General features: G+C 38.4%; 1 protein-coding gene across 4 annotated transcripts in view; it reads right to left on the minus strand.

The window, feature by feature from the left end:
* Positions 1-496: 496 nt before the first annotated feature.
* TTLL11 (tubulin tyrosine ligase like 11) overlaps positions 497-15,871 on the minus strand; it is a 56,255-nt gene continuing 40,880 nt past the window's right edge. For 2 of the 4 annotated variants that reach the window (XR_014574460.1, XR_014574461.1), the window contains 4 exons: positions 12,220-12,477; positions 9,746-9,852; positions 4,481-4,832; positions 497-3,502 (listed from right to left, as the gene is read on the minus strand). Coding sequence is in view for 1 of the 4 variants with exons in the window: in XM_083807476.1 (XP_083663602.1) it covers positions 4,576-4,832; positions 9,746-9,852; positions 12,220-12,477 (622 nt within the window). In the remaining 3 variants the exon portion in view is untranslated. Of the gene's footprint in view, positions 4,833-9,745; positions 9,853-12,219; positions 12,478-15,871 lie in introns of all 4 variants that reach the window. The other 2 variants (XR_014574462.1, XM_083807476.1) reach the window with 2 other exon arrangements.

Raw genomic sequence — 15,871 nt, forward strand, 5'->3', positions numbered from 1 at the left:
AAAAGCAGATGCATTCTGTGCATTTAGCTTTACAGCCATTTTCAGTTCTTTGTATTAATTTAAAAATATGCCCATAGAGTGAGAAGCACAGGGTAGGAACGGCCATGTCCCAAGCCCAGGGTGCGGCTGGTCCTGGCTGTGTGTCAGGATGCTCTGGAATCCACCCAGGGATGCTGCAAGGGCTTGATTTGGCGAAATAATTTATTATACATTTCTCATCTAAGAAACTCAAAGAAAGGAAGCCCATGCACTGGCAACCACTATTACCATGGCAGACTGAGTGAGGAGAGGCTCGAGGGCTGGCACTAATTGAATAAAGCTGCAGAGATCAATCTTCTGATCAACCTACATGGAAAAGCTCGAACTGATGCATCTACTCAGCAAAGGCTGATGCAAGATAACACCCCAAAAAGATGAAGCAGGATATATTCACCTTCAAAGACACTCATCTTCCAGAAAACATTGTACAGCAAAAAAAGAAATTTAAACTAATGGATTCAGCCAAATTGATCATATCGCTTTATTAGGCAAGTTGAAAAACAGGATTTTGGAATTAGGAGGAAACACAGTAAAGCATGATGGAAAAGGAAACAAATTAGAGGGAACTAGGTAATATTTAGAAGCAGATTGTCACTGTCCATCAGACAGAAATCAGAATAAGGTCAGACACGGGGCTGGAGAGAGAGCTGTCATAATGACTGATTTGCAATGCCAGCCCAGCGCTGAAGCCCACATGGTGGCAGGTGTTGAGGCTCCTGTTTCACGCACGGGAACAATCGTGTGCAAGGGAATCACTGCACAAAAAAGTCAGCACGGAATGAGAAGTCACTCGGTTGGCAACATGAAGCAGAGATGTCATTAAGCTCTTTCCCTCTCTAAAGCCTAACAAGCTACGAGTGCACGCACGCACAAAGTTGGTCAGGGCACAGCTTCACATCCCTGTGAAGGGCATGTTGCAAGTAATCTATAGCTCACGCCATAGCAGGTAGGAGCAGCAGTCGAGGCACTGACCAGGCAGGATCCAACTGGCAGCTGCTCCTCCTGAGGCTCTAGACCTACAGCCTCAGCATGACACTGCCCCGAGAACTCCCACATCCCACAGTGCGGAGCAGTGCCCTTTTCGTGCCCCCAAAATTCTCTGCAGAGGCTCCAGCCCCTTCTGACCAGTGCACTCAGTATGAGAGCGGGCACCTACCCTGTTTCCAATGAACTATGCAAGGCTAGGCTCAGATGGGAGAGGAGAAGATCGCTCGTCATCACGTGGGTTTCCAAACTGCATCCTCCAACTTAGACTACAACAGCTCCATGCAGAGCAACAACTCATTTACATTGAGCAAGGAGTCACCTAGTGAATTTAGTTGCATTCAGGCTAGATCCAAGCCTGCAGGGAAGGGGAATGACTGGACTGAAATGCTGGACACACTTGCCTCAAATCTGCTTTAGATGTTTAGGTGGTTTATTTTGATTTATATCCAGTGAAAAATACCAGACCCAATGTGTCTGATAACAAGAAAGATCTCACTGGTATGCTATGTTTATATATAGCATTCAGTATTCCGTTTGTGAGCATATTATTCTCTGAAAATAATATATAGAAAAGTACTATTAAAAAACAACACTTGCATACCTTTCATTATTGCTTCTGCTAGAAAGCTATCTCAGGATTAACAGATTATCAGTGCATTAGAATTCATATTCTGAATTCTGCATCTCTGGTCATTTTCTTGTGTTTGCACAGACTGCTAACTTAAAAGCAATGTGAAATTGCTTTGGATTCTGAATAATATTGCGAGGAAATTGCATTAGACGGAAGGGAAGGGAAGTGTGACTTTGTTGTGAGGTCTCTGAAGTACACTCCTATTTTACTCCAAGACCCCCCACCTCCCACCCCTGAGAATAATACGGCATTCAATTTTCCAATTATATAAACATATGAACACCGGGTTACTAGAGGCAGATAATTGAATATTTTATCTATTCTACAAGGGACCCTTCACACTTGAAACTGGAAATAAATAGGGTATACTGCACCAGCCTGTTGCACAGGTTATGAAAATCAGTATTAGATCCAGAGAATATGAAGATCTCAAAATAGAGATCTTGCTAGTGTTCATTATATGCAATAGTTAATTTAATTCACTGATATCAGGGTAACTTATATAATAGCAAAAAAATCCCACAATATTTTAGGGCATAGATTGTACTACTAGAAAGCTCCAAAGAAAGGTATTTGCATTTATACCATTTCAAATCTTAGTCTTCTATAACTCTGTCTTTACAGGACATCAATCACAAGATGAGAGCAACTGTAAGCTATTTTCTAGTAACACACTGCCAATTGCAAGACAAATGTCAGATGTCACAAAATGAGAAGTAACCATTTTTCAACTTGTGAATGCCTTCAAATATATTACAATGAAAGTGTGGAAAAAAAATGACCCTTTCAGCTTCATTTGTTCTGACAGCTGCCAGACCTTGGAGTTTGGCATTTTATCTTCGTACTGCAATAATCTTTATGAAACTTAAACAAGGCAGAGGGCAGTGGCATTAGTCTACAATCACCCTCTTATGTACAACACAAAGTTTCAAACTGTCTAGCCACTGAAAAAAACAACAATCGTCTACTATTACTCTTATTTCTGTTACAGAGGAAGAAGAGAAGAAGCTACTCCCACATCTGTTATTAACACATGCTAGGTATTAGTTTCTTGCAGGCGCAGCTTGACTTCTGCATTGTATTGCCATGCTACTGATTGCTACTTGGGAAAAACGCATGCTGCTTAAACCTAAAACTCAAGAAAGTAAATTCTAAACTTTTCCTAGAGCAAAAAGTCACTCAATATTGTGTGTGCATTTAGTCCGTGACATTAAATGTGTGGACTTCTGCATTGTATTGCCATGCTACTGACTGCCACTTGGGAAAAATGCATGCTGCTTAAACCTAAAAAAAATCAAGAAAGTAAATACTAAACTTTTCCTAGAGTAAAAAGTCACTCAATATTGTGTGTGCATTTAGTCTATGACATTAAATGTGTGGACTTTCTCTGTATTGACAACACACTTCGTGTATTCCAGGTAACATTTCTGATATGCCAGCCACTGGAACATTTAGATACCAAGATCAGGTAATTTTCTCAAATCCAAGCCTAACTGCCCAGCCATTGTGCCATCTTACAACTTTGAGATTTTTGACAATATGATGAACACTAGAACACAAGTAGATTATTAACAGTAAAGAACAGAACAGAGTAGAAAAATCAAGCTATGTAGAGATACATTATGGTAATAAAATATGAGTCAAGAAAAAAAATTGGCTGAGCAGCCCTGAAGTTCCAAGTTATTCGTGTTCTTTACAACCAGTCTCATGTCTCTGCTTCCCCCCAACCCCCAAGAAGAGTGTGATTATGGAACTCACAGTTCATTTCTTGAAAAATAAGACTATTCTGTAGAACTCCTCCAAAAGAGCTCCAGTGGTATAGTCCAGCATTCTTGACAAAACATCCTGTTAAATAATAAAGATCTAATTTGTAGAGAGTTGTACTTACTTAAGGGAAATATGAAGATATGTGCAAAGAAAAAAAAATCTGCTCTAAATGTTAATGCAGTTCCAAATAGGATAACAAACACCCAAAAAGTATATAAGAAAAGCAAACCTAGAATGCAATTAGTTTAGCCTAAAGTCAGTGACAGGATTGGTTTCATTGGAACCTAGACAACCTCTTACACCTTACACTGTAAGGCTCTTTGCAGAAGCAGTGCTTAGTACCTGAAGACAAAAGCACCACTTAATTAACCGAATTTGACCTTTTTTTATCCTGTGAATAAGCGTGATCTTATTTTTTCTGTGGAAGCAAAAGGATAAACATCTTTAGTTTTTCTTTAAAAAAATTAACAGTACTTGTCATGGCAAAGACGTACAAAATAGAAGCCAAAATATGATGTCAGTGTTTTAAGATTGACTATAAAAATAAGTACATAGCCATAGACAATGAGCACATCTGTACTGATACCAACAAGTACAGTTCAAGTCGCTGTTTCAGGGTCAAAAGCCTGACGTCTGACCAGAAATGCAATTCCAGCTTTTAGTTCTCCAAGCACACGAGCTATTTGAGACTGCAGCTTCTTACTTGGTTTTCATGATACATTCAGTGCATACAAAATAGTGTAATTCCTTTGACATGAGTATGCCTCTCAGTTCAACCAATCCCATGATGGTGGTTATCATCCCACTGCATTTTTGTTCCTTGTCTTCACACTCTGAATAAAAGCACAGTTTGTCACTGAGGTGTACTGCAGGTTCAATGGAGACGTAAAAAAAAAAAAAAAGCCATTGTGAGGGAGGATCATTATTTGAGAATGGGACCTTGCAGTTGACCTTTTGAAGAGCATAAATAAAAAAGAAAAAGCTGTAATAAACAAATTGTGACCATCGGATGAAGGAATTCAATAGTCTGTTCCATCTACTGCAGTATGTACGTACCTGAAGATTAATTCTCAGTTCCCTCAGTCTCTCCCTGCTCCACCCTGGTGAAATAGCACTGCTAATAGCGATGATTTCTATAATCTGCAAATTTACTAGCTGTGGCTCTGTGCTTTAGGAGGGGTGTTATGTGCAGCTGCTGTAAGTTGAAGTCCTTCAGTCTGACAAGTAGCTACTGCACTTCGGCGCTCCAGAATCCCTCGTCCACACACCAGGCGCTTTTCGTCCAGGGCAGCCAGATGATACTCACAGAAGTCAATCAATGATGCCACTTGCTCGTGAAGAGGAAGTGACTTGTATTTTTTCTGAGCCAGGCAGAAGAAAGCTTCAACGAAGGCTTGCAAACACATTCCTGCAAGGAAAAGGAGTTTAAAGGAGATTCATAACACAGTGTGCGCCAGCAAACTGCATTCTTAAAACATAATAGATCTTATTTCTTTGCTACCAAGGCCAAATGTGTATGTGCCATGTGTGAACACATGCGATTGTGCCAGTTGACATTCATTTGATTTAAAAAGCAGCCATATACAACGCTCATTAGGAGAAAAAAAAGGCCAAAAGACAAAGTTTTGTTTGCATGTAACTCACACGTGAGCTCATTTTGTGTTTCAGTACAGCATATGCCCAAGCTGAGTTGCAGACAAGTGATACTCCTTATCATCGAGACTATTGCAGTTTTTACAAACATCAGCCTGACCAGCACCCTGGCATCCAAATCCAAACTGGTACACCAACAACTGGGTTCAAAATGTGTAATTAAACTGACCCATTTTAAAATGTGTAATTAAACTGACCCAAATTACTCTGTCATGCCTCGAGAAAAATGTTTCATTTGTGGAAGGTTCCTTGTTCTCCTTTTCCCCCCAGATGCCTTGATTAATGTTAAGACCCTAGACCTCTACAAGAGTATTTTTGTTTCAACTGAGTAAAAAACAAACAGTTCAATTGTACAAAGGGAAAGTGGTGCAGTGCCAAAAAAAATTGCTCTGCTCTAATAAAACTCTACTCTGCCCCTTCACAAACAAAAGTACCCTGCAGAAGCCATACACTGCAGTACCGAGCTCTTCAGGTGTTCTTTGATCACATCAACCCAGTAACAAATTACCACAGGCAACGGAAAGAGGGGCTGCATATTAACCCTAATTATTATACTTAAAACCTTGAAGTAATACCTAATTTAATTCTTAATTAAGAAGCCTGACCGCAATCAGTTTTGCAGAATGCAAGCACCAAGGAACAGTTACAGTTGCTTTGTGTTTTAACTGGCTCCCCCAGTTTGAGCATACATTTTAGAAGATTATTTTAGGATGAGATGTTGAAATGGTTTTTGTTGTTGTTTTGTTTTTTAAACTCAATGTTGGCTTATTGGTGCCGCAGGAAAGGCACCTTTTCAAAATATTACAATTACATTCTGAAGGATAATTTCTCTCTTTCCGACTGCAGCTGGATTGCTTACAGCCTTGGCTGTAGAACAGCTTGAATTGCTGGGTTATCTGAAAGCAGCAGCTGCCAGCTCAGTAAATTATTTTATCAGTCACGGTGAGCTGCAGACAGGGAAAACACCTTTAGTCACATCCACACTTTCTCCCTCATAAGTGACACTCCTGTGAAGCATTTAATGAGAAAAGTTAGAAGCTGCTGTTTTACAGCAACAGCAGCAGCTCTTGTATTGGCCACAGCTGGAAGTGGGCCAAACGCAAAGCCATCAGAAATGGGATTTTTGTTTGTTTAGTGTGCGTGCTTTAACACCTAGAAAACACTGAGACTCAACAAATCTGTTAATTTCTGAAAGTCTTGTTCTTGCTAGTGAAATTCATCGGCTAACCACATAACTGACATACTGAATGCAACTACTCAGTTCTCTCAAAACCTGACTAGATACGACTTGTACCTGGAAACTTGTCCACATCGGTGAAACTAAGGTGACCCAACCCTACCTAAAGTAGTGCAGGAATCCACACACAAACAGCCACAGCAACCCTGCTACACTCTGCCTTCGTTTTCTCCCAGCTAACCTTAGGCCTGGATTTCTTCTTTCCATCAGCCACGTGAGCAGTCTGTTTTATTCTCCTTGTGCCTTATCTGACTTCATAACCAGAGCCTACAGGATATTATTATAAGATATCTACGTTCAACTAAGACAAAATAATACTTATCTATTTCATACAAACAGAAAATTCATTAACATTTTGGAAGCATGTTTAAATATTCAAATAAGTTTATACAGAAATAATTTTACTGTCATACCTGCCCACACTCAGAAATTACGTGTGTCACTGAGATTATTGATCTTTCTGCAGGAGAGAACTGCAGATCTATTTTCTGCAAGGGAGTACTGATATAAAACACAAGAAATCAGCCTCAGCTGGGAAACCTTCTGATTTTTCTGCTATTTTATCATTCAGAAAAATGCAGGATTATATACATTGATGTCCAAGTTCAACTTCTTATATAAAAATCTATTTTGAACCAGTTTCTAAGATACCAGCTTGCAGCTCTGTGACCAGCATGCTAGTTTATACCAGTGGCACTGAGATTTCTTTATCCCAAGCTTATTTAAATGCAACCTTGACAATCCACCTTGATGGCCACAATGAGCAGCAGTATGAAACATTCAACTGTTGTTTCCCTGCTGTAAACTGCTCACAAAAGACGTCACTAACAATTTTTTTATCGCTGTTGAGAAGGGAGTATTAGTGCAATTGAAATTATTCAATGTTGTACAAAAACTACTGAAGAGTTGCCAAATTCAGACACTCAATTTGATATAGAAATGTAATAGCAATTTTAGAACTTAGGTTATATGTTAAATGGTGTATTTACATCATCAATATAAGAAGGAAATAATCATTAACCTCTACTATTTTGATAGATTACTGCCTTAGATCTAAAAATGTGACCAAAGCAGATGGGGAAGAAACTCACTACTAAAGTAAGATTGACTGTTTTTCTAGCAAATTATAAGAGTCTTTCTTCATTTTATTCGTTTTCAATATGTTTTCTTCATAACTGCAAATAAACTCACCAACTCACTGCAAACACCTCACTAAATTATATCTAGAATATATGGATCAGTTGCTCATGAAGCTTTTAAAAAAGCATTATGCAAAAGTGGTTTCTTTAGCCAGAGAAACACTCTTCATTCTTAATTATTTAATCAAGAAATGCAAACCTTGCTTTTCACTAATAAGGCTGAACATATAATAAGAATATAGATATTCTGAAATTTTCCAAAGCGTCTCATCTTCTGAATGAAGAACTGAACATGCTATTAGTGTTATTAACCTCCCACTTTTTGCTGAGACTGGGTTCCCAGGCTATGTACGTACCCAGGTAAGCCTAAGAATACAGGAAGAGACAACAGAAGGCAGACTATGACTGTTTGAAACAAAGATGCTCGAAAACCAACTTTACAAACATATTTTAGAAGAATTTGTTTTGGACAAATAACAGACTTAAAACTGAAAACACATCACATTTTTAAAGGAAAGACTGAATACTATACCCGGGGAACACAGCAGGGATTTTTAGATGTGAGTAAATCTGGGCGCCTTAAGCAATGCTCTGCTGCCCTAGTGCTGCCTACCATGTTAACACCTTCGTAGTATTTCAGAAACATTTGTGTTTACATTAAAAACCTAAGTCCATAAGATAATCAACAGAAGAAACCCTTTGTTGATGATTAGTAACCACCTATTCTCTTGAGCAAATAATTTGCTTTAGTAACCTCAGGAAAACAAACACGCAATGCAATTTGCATTAAGTAACAGGAAATGGGCATCCCGGTATCATCCCAACATTCAATACTTCAAAGTCCTTTAATGCTGCAGCAATAGTATGCTACCACTTCGGCCAAAATTATATATTCAAACATTTACAAAAATTAGATTTGAAGAGGTTTTTGTTGTGAGAAATACTTTCTAAACTTCACCAATGCAAATACTCATATCGGAAGTTATCTCGCTGATCTGCACGTACAAAGTCAGTTCTAGGACCCAAGGGTTATCAGTGTGGATCCAATGCTATTATAACCATTTCTCACTGAGGGGAAACTAATTACATCCAAGAACGCCTGCCCTTTACTGTGAGCAGAAGATAAGAGCCAAACTCACAAAAGAAAACACTGACATTTCAATTAGTTCGTTTTCCCTTGAAAGGAGTTTATGAAAAATCTATCTTATAAGCCTAAGAAGTGAAAGGGGATGAACTCTACTGTGGATACAGGTACACTGAAGACAGTTCATTAAACAGCTTCCCATAGCCACTGTTCTTGACTAACATATTAAAAAAAATTAGATGACTGATCTGTAATGTCTCTCCCTGAGGTTGCTCAATTGAAAGGACACTCCAAGTGGCACACTGTGGTACAAACCTGGAACTTCCTGCAGAAGGTACCTCTGACCAGCTGAAAGAAGGAGGAAGTTCAAGGACAAGTGAATCCCCATTAGAGTAAGTTTCTTATAGAAGCCTTTCAGCCATCCCGAGTACACTTGCATTGAGCATTACAACCCACATTGGATGCAAAAATGCTTAAAAGTGACTTAAGTGACTAATGCTCCTGTAAGAACAAACAGTAGCACAATTTGCAACAAGGGGTGCTTGTAGGAGAACGTGCTGCTATTCTTCCTTACTAAGAGCCAATTTAATAGCTGAGCACTGTGGGAGTTTGTGCAGAAACCTACTGTCCTTCCCTGAGCCATCACAAGGACAATGCAAATGGAAAAAAAAAAAGAAGGAGTGTACAGTTGGGCAGGGGGAAACTCTCTGGAAAGTAATACTGGTAGTTTTCTTTGTCCCCATAGTAACCCGTTTGGAGAACAGAATTAAATCAAAATGAAGTTAAGCATATTTATTTCTAGCTCCTGCACAGCTTTTTGTTTGTTTGATTTTTTGCTAGACCATGTAAGCCACTCTAATACGGACATATCTTCTTACACTGTAATTAAGTTGGAGGTTCCACTGGGAGCATTTTTAAATGCTCCTCTGCAAACAGCAACAAGAATTATGCATGCAAAACTGCAAGCATAAAAGGGGAGAAGATTTGCAGAAGATTTGTTCTAATAAATAAACTGAAAACCAACAGTGATCTAATTCTATAGATGAAGGTAAATTGCCATAGAACTAAATAGAACAATTTGTTGTACATGTACATGCTCAGATTTACATGCCTTGTTCCCAGTATTCTTTACTAAAGTTTGGGGTGTGCTTGAGCTACCAAAGCTACAAAAAAAGCTTTCAGAATCTTCAAAAACAAAATAGCGTTACCTGATTCTCTGTGATCGATTCCCATGCTGTTCCACCTTCTCGTGATATCAATGTATAAGATATCTACCGAAGCCATTGAAAAGTTGCTGTTACTCAGTTTGCAGTTTCTGTTAAAAATGAACAACAAAAAAGAAGTCTGTTTACTTCCAAACCTCCGAGGTAGAAAAACTTATGCAAGAGCAATGGAGAGAACAATGGGAGCAAACTTTACCTGCACCGTATGTACACACCTATCGTAACACACTTAGTCTAACCAAAGACATACAGCAGATGCCAAACAAACCGACGTTCATTAAGTGAATATATCTGAAATGGTAAAGGCCCTGCGTTTTTCATATGCAGAACATCTCGTATATGTAACTAGCCCTGCTGTCTGTTCAAATCATGTCAGTACCATCTTTGCCAAGAAACGGCTCTGGAGAGGATGCATGGTCCAGTTGGAGGCATGCATTTAAATCCCATCTGTACATTCAATCTCATGTCAATATCTAGCAACAAAAGGCAGCAGGTCAGATTACAGATTAACTCATCTATCTTGGTTTTGCAACAAGCAAGCAAAAAATTCTGAATATTTAAATAAGAAATATGACTTGACCACCTGTTATACACAGCTTTCTCTAAGGCTGTTGCTACTATTCTTTCTGAGGCCATAGCAGAATGGAGTTAATTGGTACATGGTAAAACCCAACACAAATCTGCACGGACTATCCACATAAAGCACAGTTTGCACAGAGAAATACTCTTTTTTGAGTGATCCTGTTTGGAAAGGGTTGGAGGAAAGCTTTTAGGCACAGAATCACTTCTTCCCATCTGAACACTGAACAGATTTATCCTGTGTGTTACTGAACACTGCATGGAGAACAGCAGCATCTCTGGATGCATCTTAAGCATTTGGTGATAAGCACATGTGGGAGATCTGACTTGTGTGGTCTAAGCCCACAGTATAGAGTTGATCAGTAGATGAGAATTAGCCATCTGTCCAGGATTTCCAGATGTCTGGCAGCCTGGCTGGAACCAATGCACATGCCAAAGAGCTGGCCAAAAGTTCTAGCCAGGAAAAAAAAAAGAAAAGGATAATTTAAAAGAATCCTAATTTTTAGTAGCCTAAGCAGAGCTCATTTAAAACAGAGGAGAGCTCAGATGTGGCCTAGATAGTCCAAAAATAAAAATAATTTTAAAAAATCTTAGAGCCACATTACATATTTTTCTATTTTTTTTTTTTTGAATGAAGAAATCATTGTGGGGGGGGAGCAGATTTTGTTCAGCAAAAATTTGAGTGGATAACCTTTGCAACCACTTGCCCACACACATTTGCACATACACACAAATCACACTTGTGTGCCATTTCATTCTTGAAAAGTGAGACAGAACACATCTCAGAAACAATCTTCTTTCTGAAAGGAGCAGTAAAGATAGCAGTTCAGAAAGAGGCCAGACAATTGACCTAGATCCTCTGGGGGAAAATAAAGAAAAATATTTGCTAATATTAAAAAGTTTAAGTTAACACGCACGAGGAAACTGCAAAGAGTATTCATTAAGATATGACAATTTATTTTAATATTATTAAAAGAAAATGTTGGCATTTATACTGTGCTCATCTGACAAGTGCCAAGTTAAGGCTGGACCAAACAATAGAAAATACAGAACTGGAAAACATCCTGCACTGGTCTATGGATAGAGCAGATGCCTTCAGTATTTTTCTATATATCTGTAATTTGTATATATCAAATTGTTTATATTCATTCCTGAATACTAAATGCATCTGCATAGAAACAGAATCTATATTTTAAGACTACATCTGCTGCTTATTTATTTTGTCACTGTCAGTGAAAGACAGAACATGAGACATTTGTACCATGACAAGCACAGATCCATCCATTAAAAAGAATGAAAAAAAATAAAAAGTGTGAAAAAAACAAATCGAGTTCCTTGCAACTGCAAGTTGCAATTTCATAATGCAAATCCTTAGTGGGCAATGCATTGCACTGGCATTTGGAAATCCTTTACTTTGGCCTGAAGCAGAGAGCTGTGGCCCCACAGCTAGCAAAATCAGATCTCAAGTGACCCACTTTCAATTGTCACTTTTTCACAATCGTATTCCTGAGGTTTACTAGAAGGTACATGCTGACAAGGACTGCAAATAGTATCTCTCAAAGTACCACTGATGTGCTGCAGAACAAAGACCCATGTTTCTACTAGACACAATCATAGGTCAGGCATTTGGGGAATTTGGAAGTATGTATAGGGTTTTATATTATTTTTAATATGCAATGTCTCAACAAAACTTAAGGGGTAAAGTTCCCTTGAAAGGTATTACTAAATCTACCAGCTAAAAGTGTAAAGCTGCTAAGGCCTATTTTTATCCAACAAAATTTAAAATAAGCACAGGTAAAGTACTGCTACCCAGTAGGGCTTTGAGTTTCTAACTTCTGTGCTACACCTCATTCCATTCCTAAAGAAAACATATTACTAACCTTATAAACGTTCGGAAACCTGTTGGCCCCAACTTTGTTGTCCCTTTTACACCAAGAAATCGGATAAACAACGCAGCCACTTTGTCCACAAGTCGCAGATAATTGAACTGCTTAGCATACTTCGGAAACACCTGCTTGAGACAAAGGGAAGGCAGGCCTGCCTCCGTAGTTTTGCTGGTATCATATTCCAGTCCGTCTGCTGGTCCTGCATCCAGTAGCTCATCTTTTGTTTCCGACACGTGCTCTGAAGTCTGAGATCTGTAACATAAAATAATTGTATTTTATGTTAATCTTACTCTTGCAAGATTCAATAGTTGTCCTTCTGCATTTTTTTTTTGTTACTACCAGCATCAAACTAATTTAGGTTAAGAAGCGAGTTTCATGAAATTTCATGGAGCATTTCATGGGAAATATTTAGAGATTATTATAATCTAATACTGTTTTTAAACTTATTTTCCAATAATGATTAGAAGCTCTTATGTTCCCTGATAAGTGAGGTACAAAAAGCACATTAAGATATGTTTGCAAAGGAGAAATTCTATCAGTATGTTCAGAAGTGATACTGTTCACATAAACGCACACAGGCACAACTCAGGAGACAATTTCTGGGCTTTTTTTTTTTTTTTTTTTTTTACAAATCCTCTGTAAATACTGTCAAAATATATTATTTCATTTTCATTGTTGTTGCCAAATTCTCTAAATAAAGCTGGTTGAGACAAAGATTAAAAAATGAATATCACGTTTATTCAGCATGACATTTTTACATTTTTTCTGCTTTTGACGCACCTAAATAAAACTGAAGATTGCTATTGTCACAAGCTCAGAAAGTCTGATAGCTGGTGGTAATTATTTGGCACCCACTAAGTATACACAGGTTTTCATTTTCTTTCCCGTTGTTTTTCTAAGTACACATCATCAAGAATATAATTCACACTACGTATTTAAAAATTAGTGCTTTTACTACATTGATCTTTTGTGCTTCTGAGCAGATTTGGTGTCCTTCATAAAGTTCTGTTCCAGCAGAGAGTAACAATCAACATAGTTATTATCCACCCACAGTACTGTAAAAATTATCAAGTCAGATCTACAGCAAATCTGTACCTTCCAACTCTGATTCTAAAAGGTAGCAGCTTTCCTTAGCCCACTTCCAACCATCCTGTAGTCAGTCACCCACACCAAATATCCCCAAGGGATTTTTAGCCTCCTTTCTCCTAAGTTTCCCTGAAAGGCATTAATCCATTGACACACTGTGTCTTCTTTCAGTCTAGAATACTTCAAAGTAATGCTTTTAACTTCCAGTGAGAGGCATAATGAAAATAAATGTATGGCAATGTTAACACCAAGGACAAAAGTAAGGACTGCAAAGAAAGCGTGAATTGCGTTGTGATACCTAATTTCTAAAAGCCACTTTTGGAGCCAGATTTTGAGCTCTCAGGATCTGGGCTTTGAACTTGCTCCTTGACACCTACGGATGACAGCAGCGCACCCTCAGCTGCACCACCTGCAGGCTGTGCGCCCAGCTGTGACTGCTCGGCACCGAACCACGCAGGAAGCTTCTCCCTGCAGCACATGCCACCTCTGGGTTTGTTTAGATGAACTGCAAAGATGAGGCCGCAACAGTTCTTTGCGAAAAGCATCCGTGTTCAGCCTCTTTTGGTGTTTGTGTAATTTTAAGTGCTAAGCCCTTGCTGCTCTGAGGGACTGTCACGCTGCATTTCAGGGAGTTCTCTTCTGGTAACCACACTACTGTTAAAATTTTTTCAAATAATGGTACTTGTTTCGTAACCACACGGGTTTTCACCAATGTTGAGTAACCATAATTTTTTGATAAATGAAAGATTTTAAAAATTCTTTAAAAAACCTGAGGCAGTGCTTTAATAACATTCCTCTGCTGCAAATAGCAAAGTAGAAAGATAATGTAACATTTGTCTTTAGTTAAAGCTTAAAATATGAATTCCTAATTTCATTCCTTTTCATGTGAGATTGGATAGTGATTTCACTGCCATCAAGTACCTTCTGGAGGCCAAACGAGTCAGAGTATGTACAGCCAAGAAAATAATTGTGCTGTCTTCTATTTTTAATCCTACGAGGTCTGTTCATGAATTTAAAATTCCAGTCCTCATCCAGATGAACTAGGACATGACCAAATGTAGAGCCGTGAAGAAGGTTACGTTGTTTGTAACATAACTCTCATTTAATTAAGCCCCTGCAGAACTGTAGTCATGTGTCGCTGTTCAGAAAAATCCTGAAAGCTTTCTAATTGTAAACGCAGTAGTATTTTGGATTTAGAAACGCTGAAATAGAATTAGACTGTTAGCTCTAAAGAGTTCCTAAACCAATACTAAATGGCTTTTTGAGCATCAGAAAAATCTGTTTGATCTACTGCTGGCTTTCACTACTAGCATTTTTTATTACAGCAAGGGGGCCAATCAAGTCATATTCCTGTACCGATAGCCCAAGCTTCTCATCTTGTGTTCCAGTTCTTTTCTCCTGTTTCTGTCACAGACTAGCCATATCTCCTGTTAGATGCCTGATCCAAATATCTGTACTCCTCTGCAAGTAATCAAAGCTTCTCATCAACAGGATACCTTTCTACTGAATATTTTGAAAGTCAAAGTCAGCCACAGCAATCTGTGTGAATTTGGAGGAAATGCTTTGAAGCACACAGATATCTGGAGAGCTGACAATAAGACGCACTAGGATGTTATTTCAGCACTCTAGAGCACATGTTCACTTTTCAGGAGCAGGTGTAAGCCAGTCCACCTCCACAATGGCAACGAGGCAATCTACACACTTCTGATGTTTTTTCTCGTACCTTTATTGTGATAAAAATTCGGGGAAAGGTCTTTGCTTCAATTCTTCAAAGCAGTTTCATCTTTGGCCTGACACCTGAAGGATATCTCTAAGAATTTCAAGGATGCACAATCTATTTAGAGTACGCAGGTTTGTCTTTCTCAGGGTCTTCTTTCAGATTTCTGTCCAAGATAGCCAGCTGCATTTTGTGGAATAGCTAATATGTAGACAGGCAGTGAGAATATCTGTAAAGACATCTATCTGCTCCTGGGAACCAAGGCATGAAAAGAATCTCTTGGATCATCACGGTGAGTCCCCTTAATCTGGACATTTCTATTAATAATAAAAACTCTCTTTGCAAAAAGAAATCCACTATTTATCACTGGTCTTGCTCCAAATAAACTGATACATTCTCAATTAAGTTTCCAACATTCTGCCTTTAAAATACCATTTGGTACCTAAACCAAAAATAAATGGCAAAAGTAATGGTTTCTGTTTCTTCCCAAATCACAGGAAAGTAGGTCTGTTACCCAGTTCTGTTTGGTTGCTGTTGCATATAGGAAGGTATTAAGTGGTGGGAAAAACATGGAAGATCCCATCTCCCTGATCTAGGAGGAATGGAAATTATTTGTTAGAAAGGAGAGAGAGAAATTATTAAATGTTTGATATGCATTATGGTAATAGAAAATTGATGGTGTTCATAGAAAAAACTCTATTATAGTCAAGAAAAAATATTGTTCAGTATAGAGCAGAAGCTCTAAATTGCCACCTAGAATTTATTTTCTTCCTCCACAAAAAGAAAGGGAAGAACCTACAGCTTCCTTTGAGATCAGGGATAAAAACTCAAAACCAGTTTCCC

This window comes from Anser anser (assembly GCF_964211835.1).
Source record: "Anser anser genome assembly, chromosome: 21".
Lineage (NCBI taxonomy): Eukaryota > Metazoa > Chordata > Aves > Anseriformes > Anatidae > Anser > Anser anser.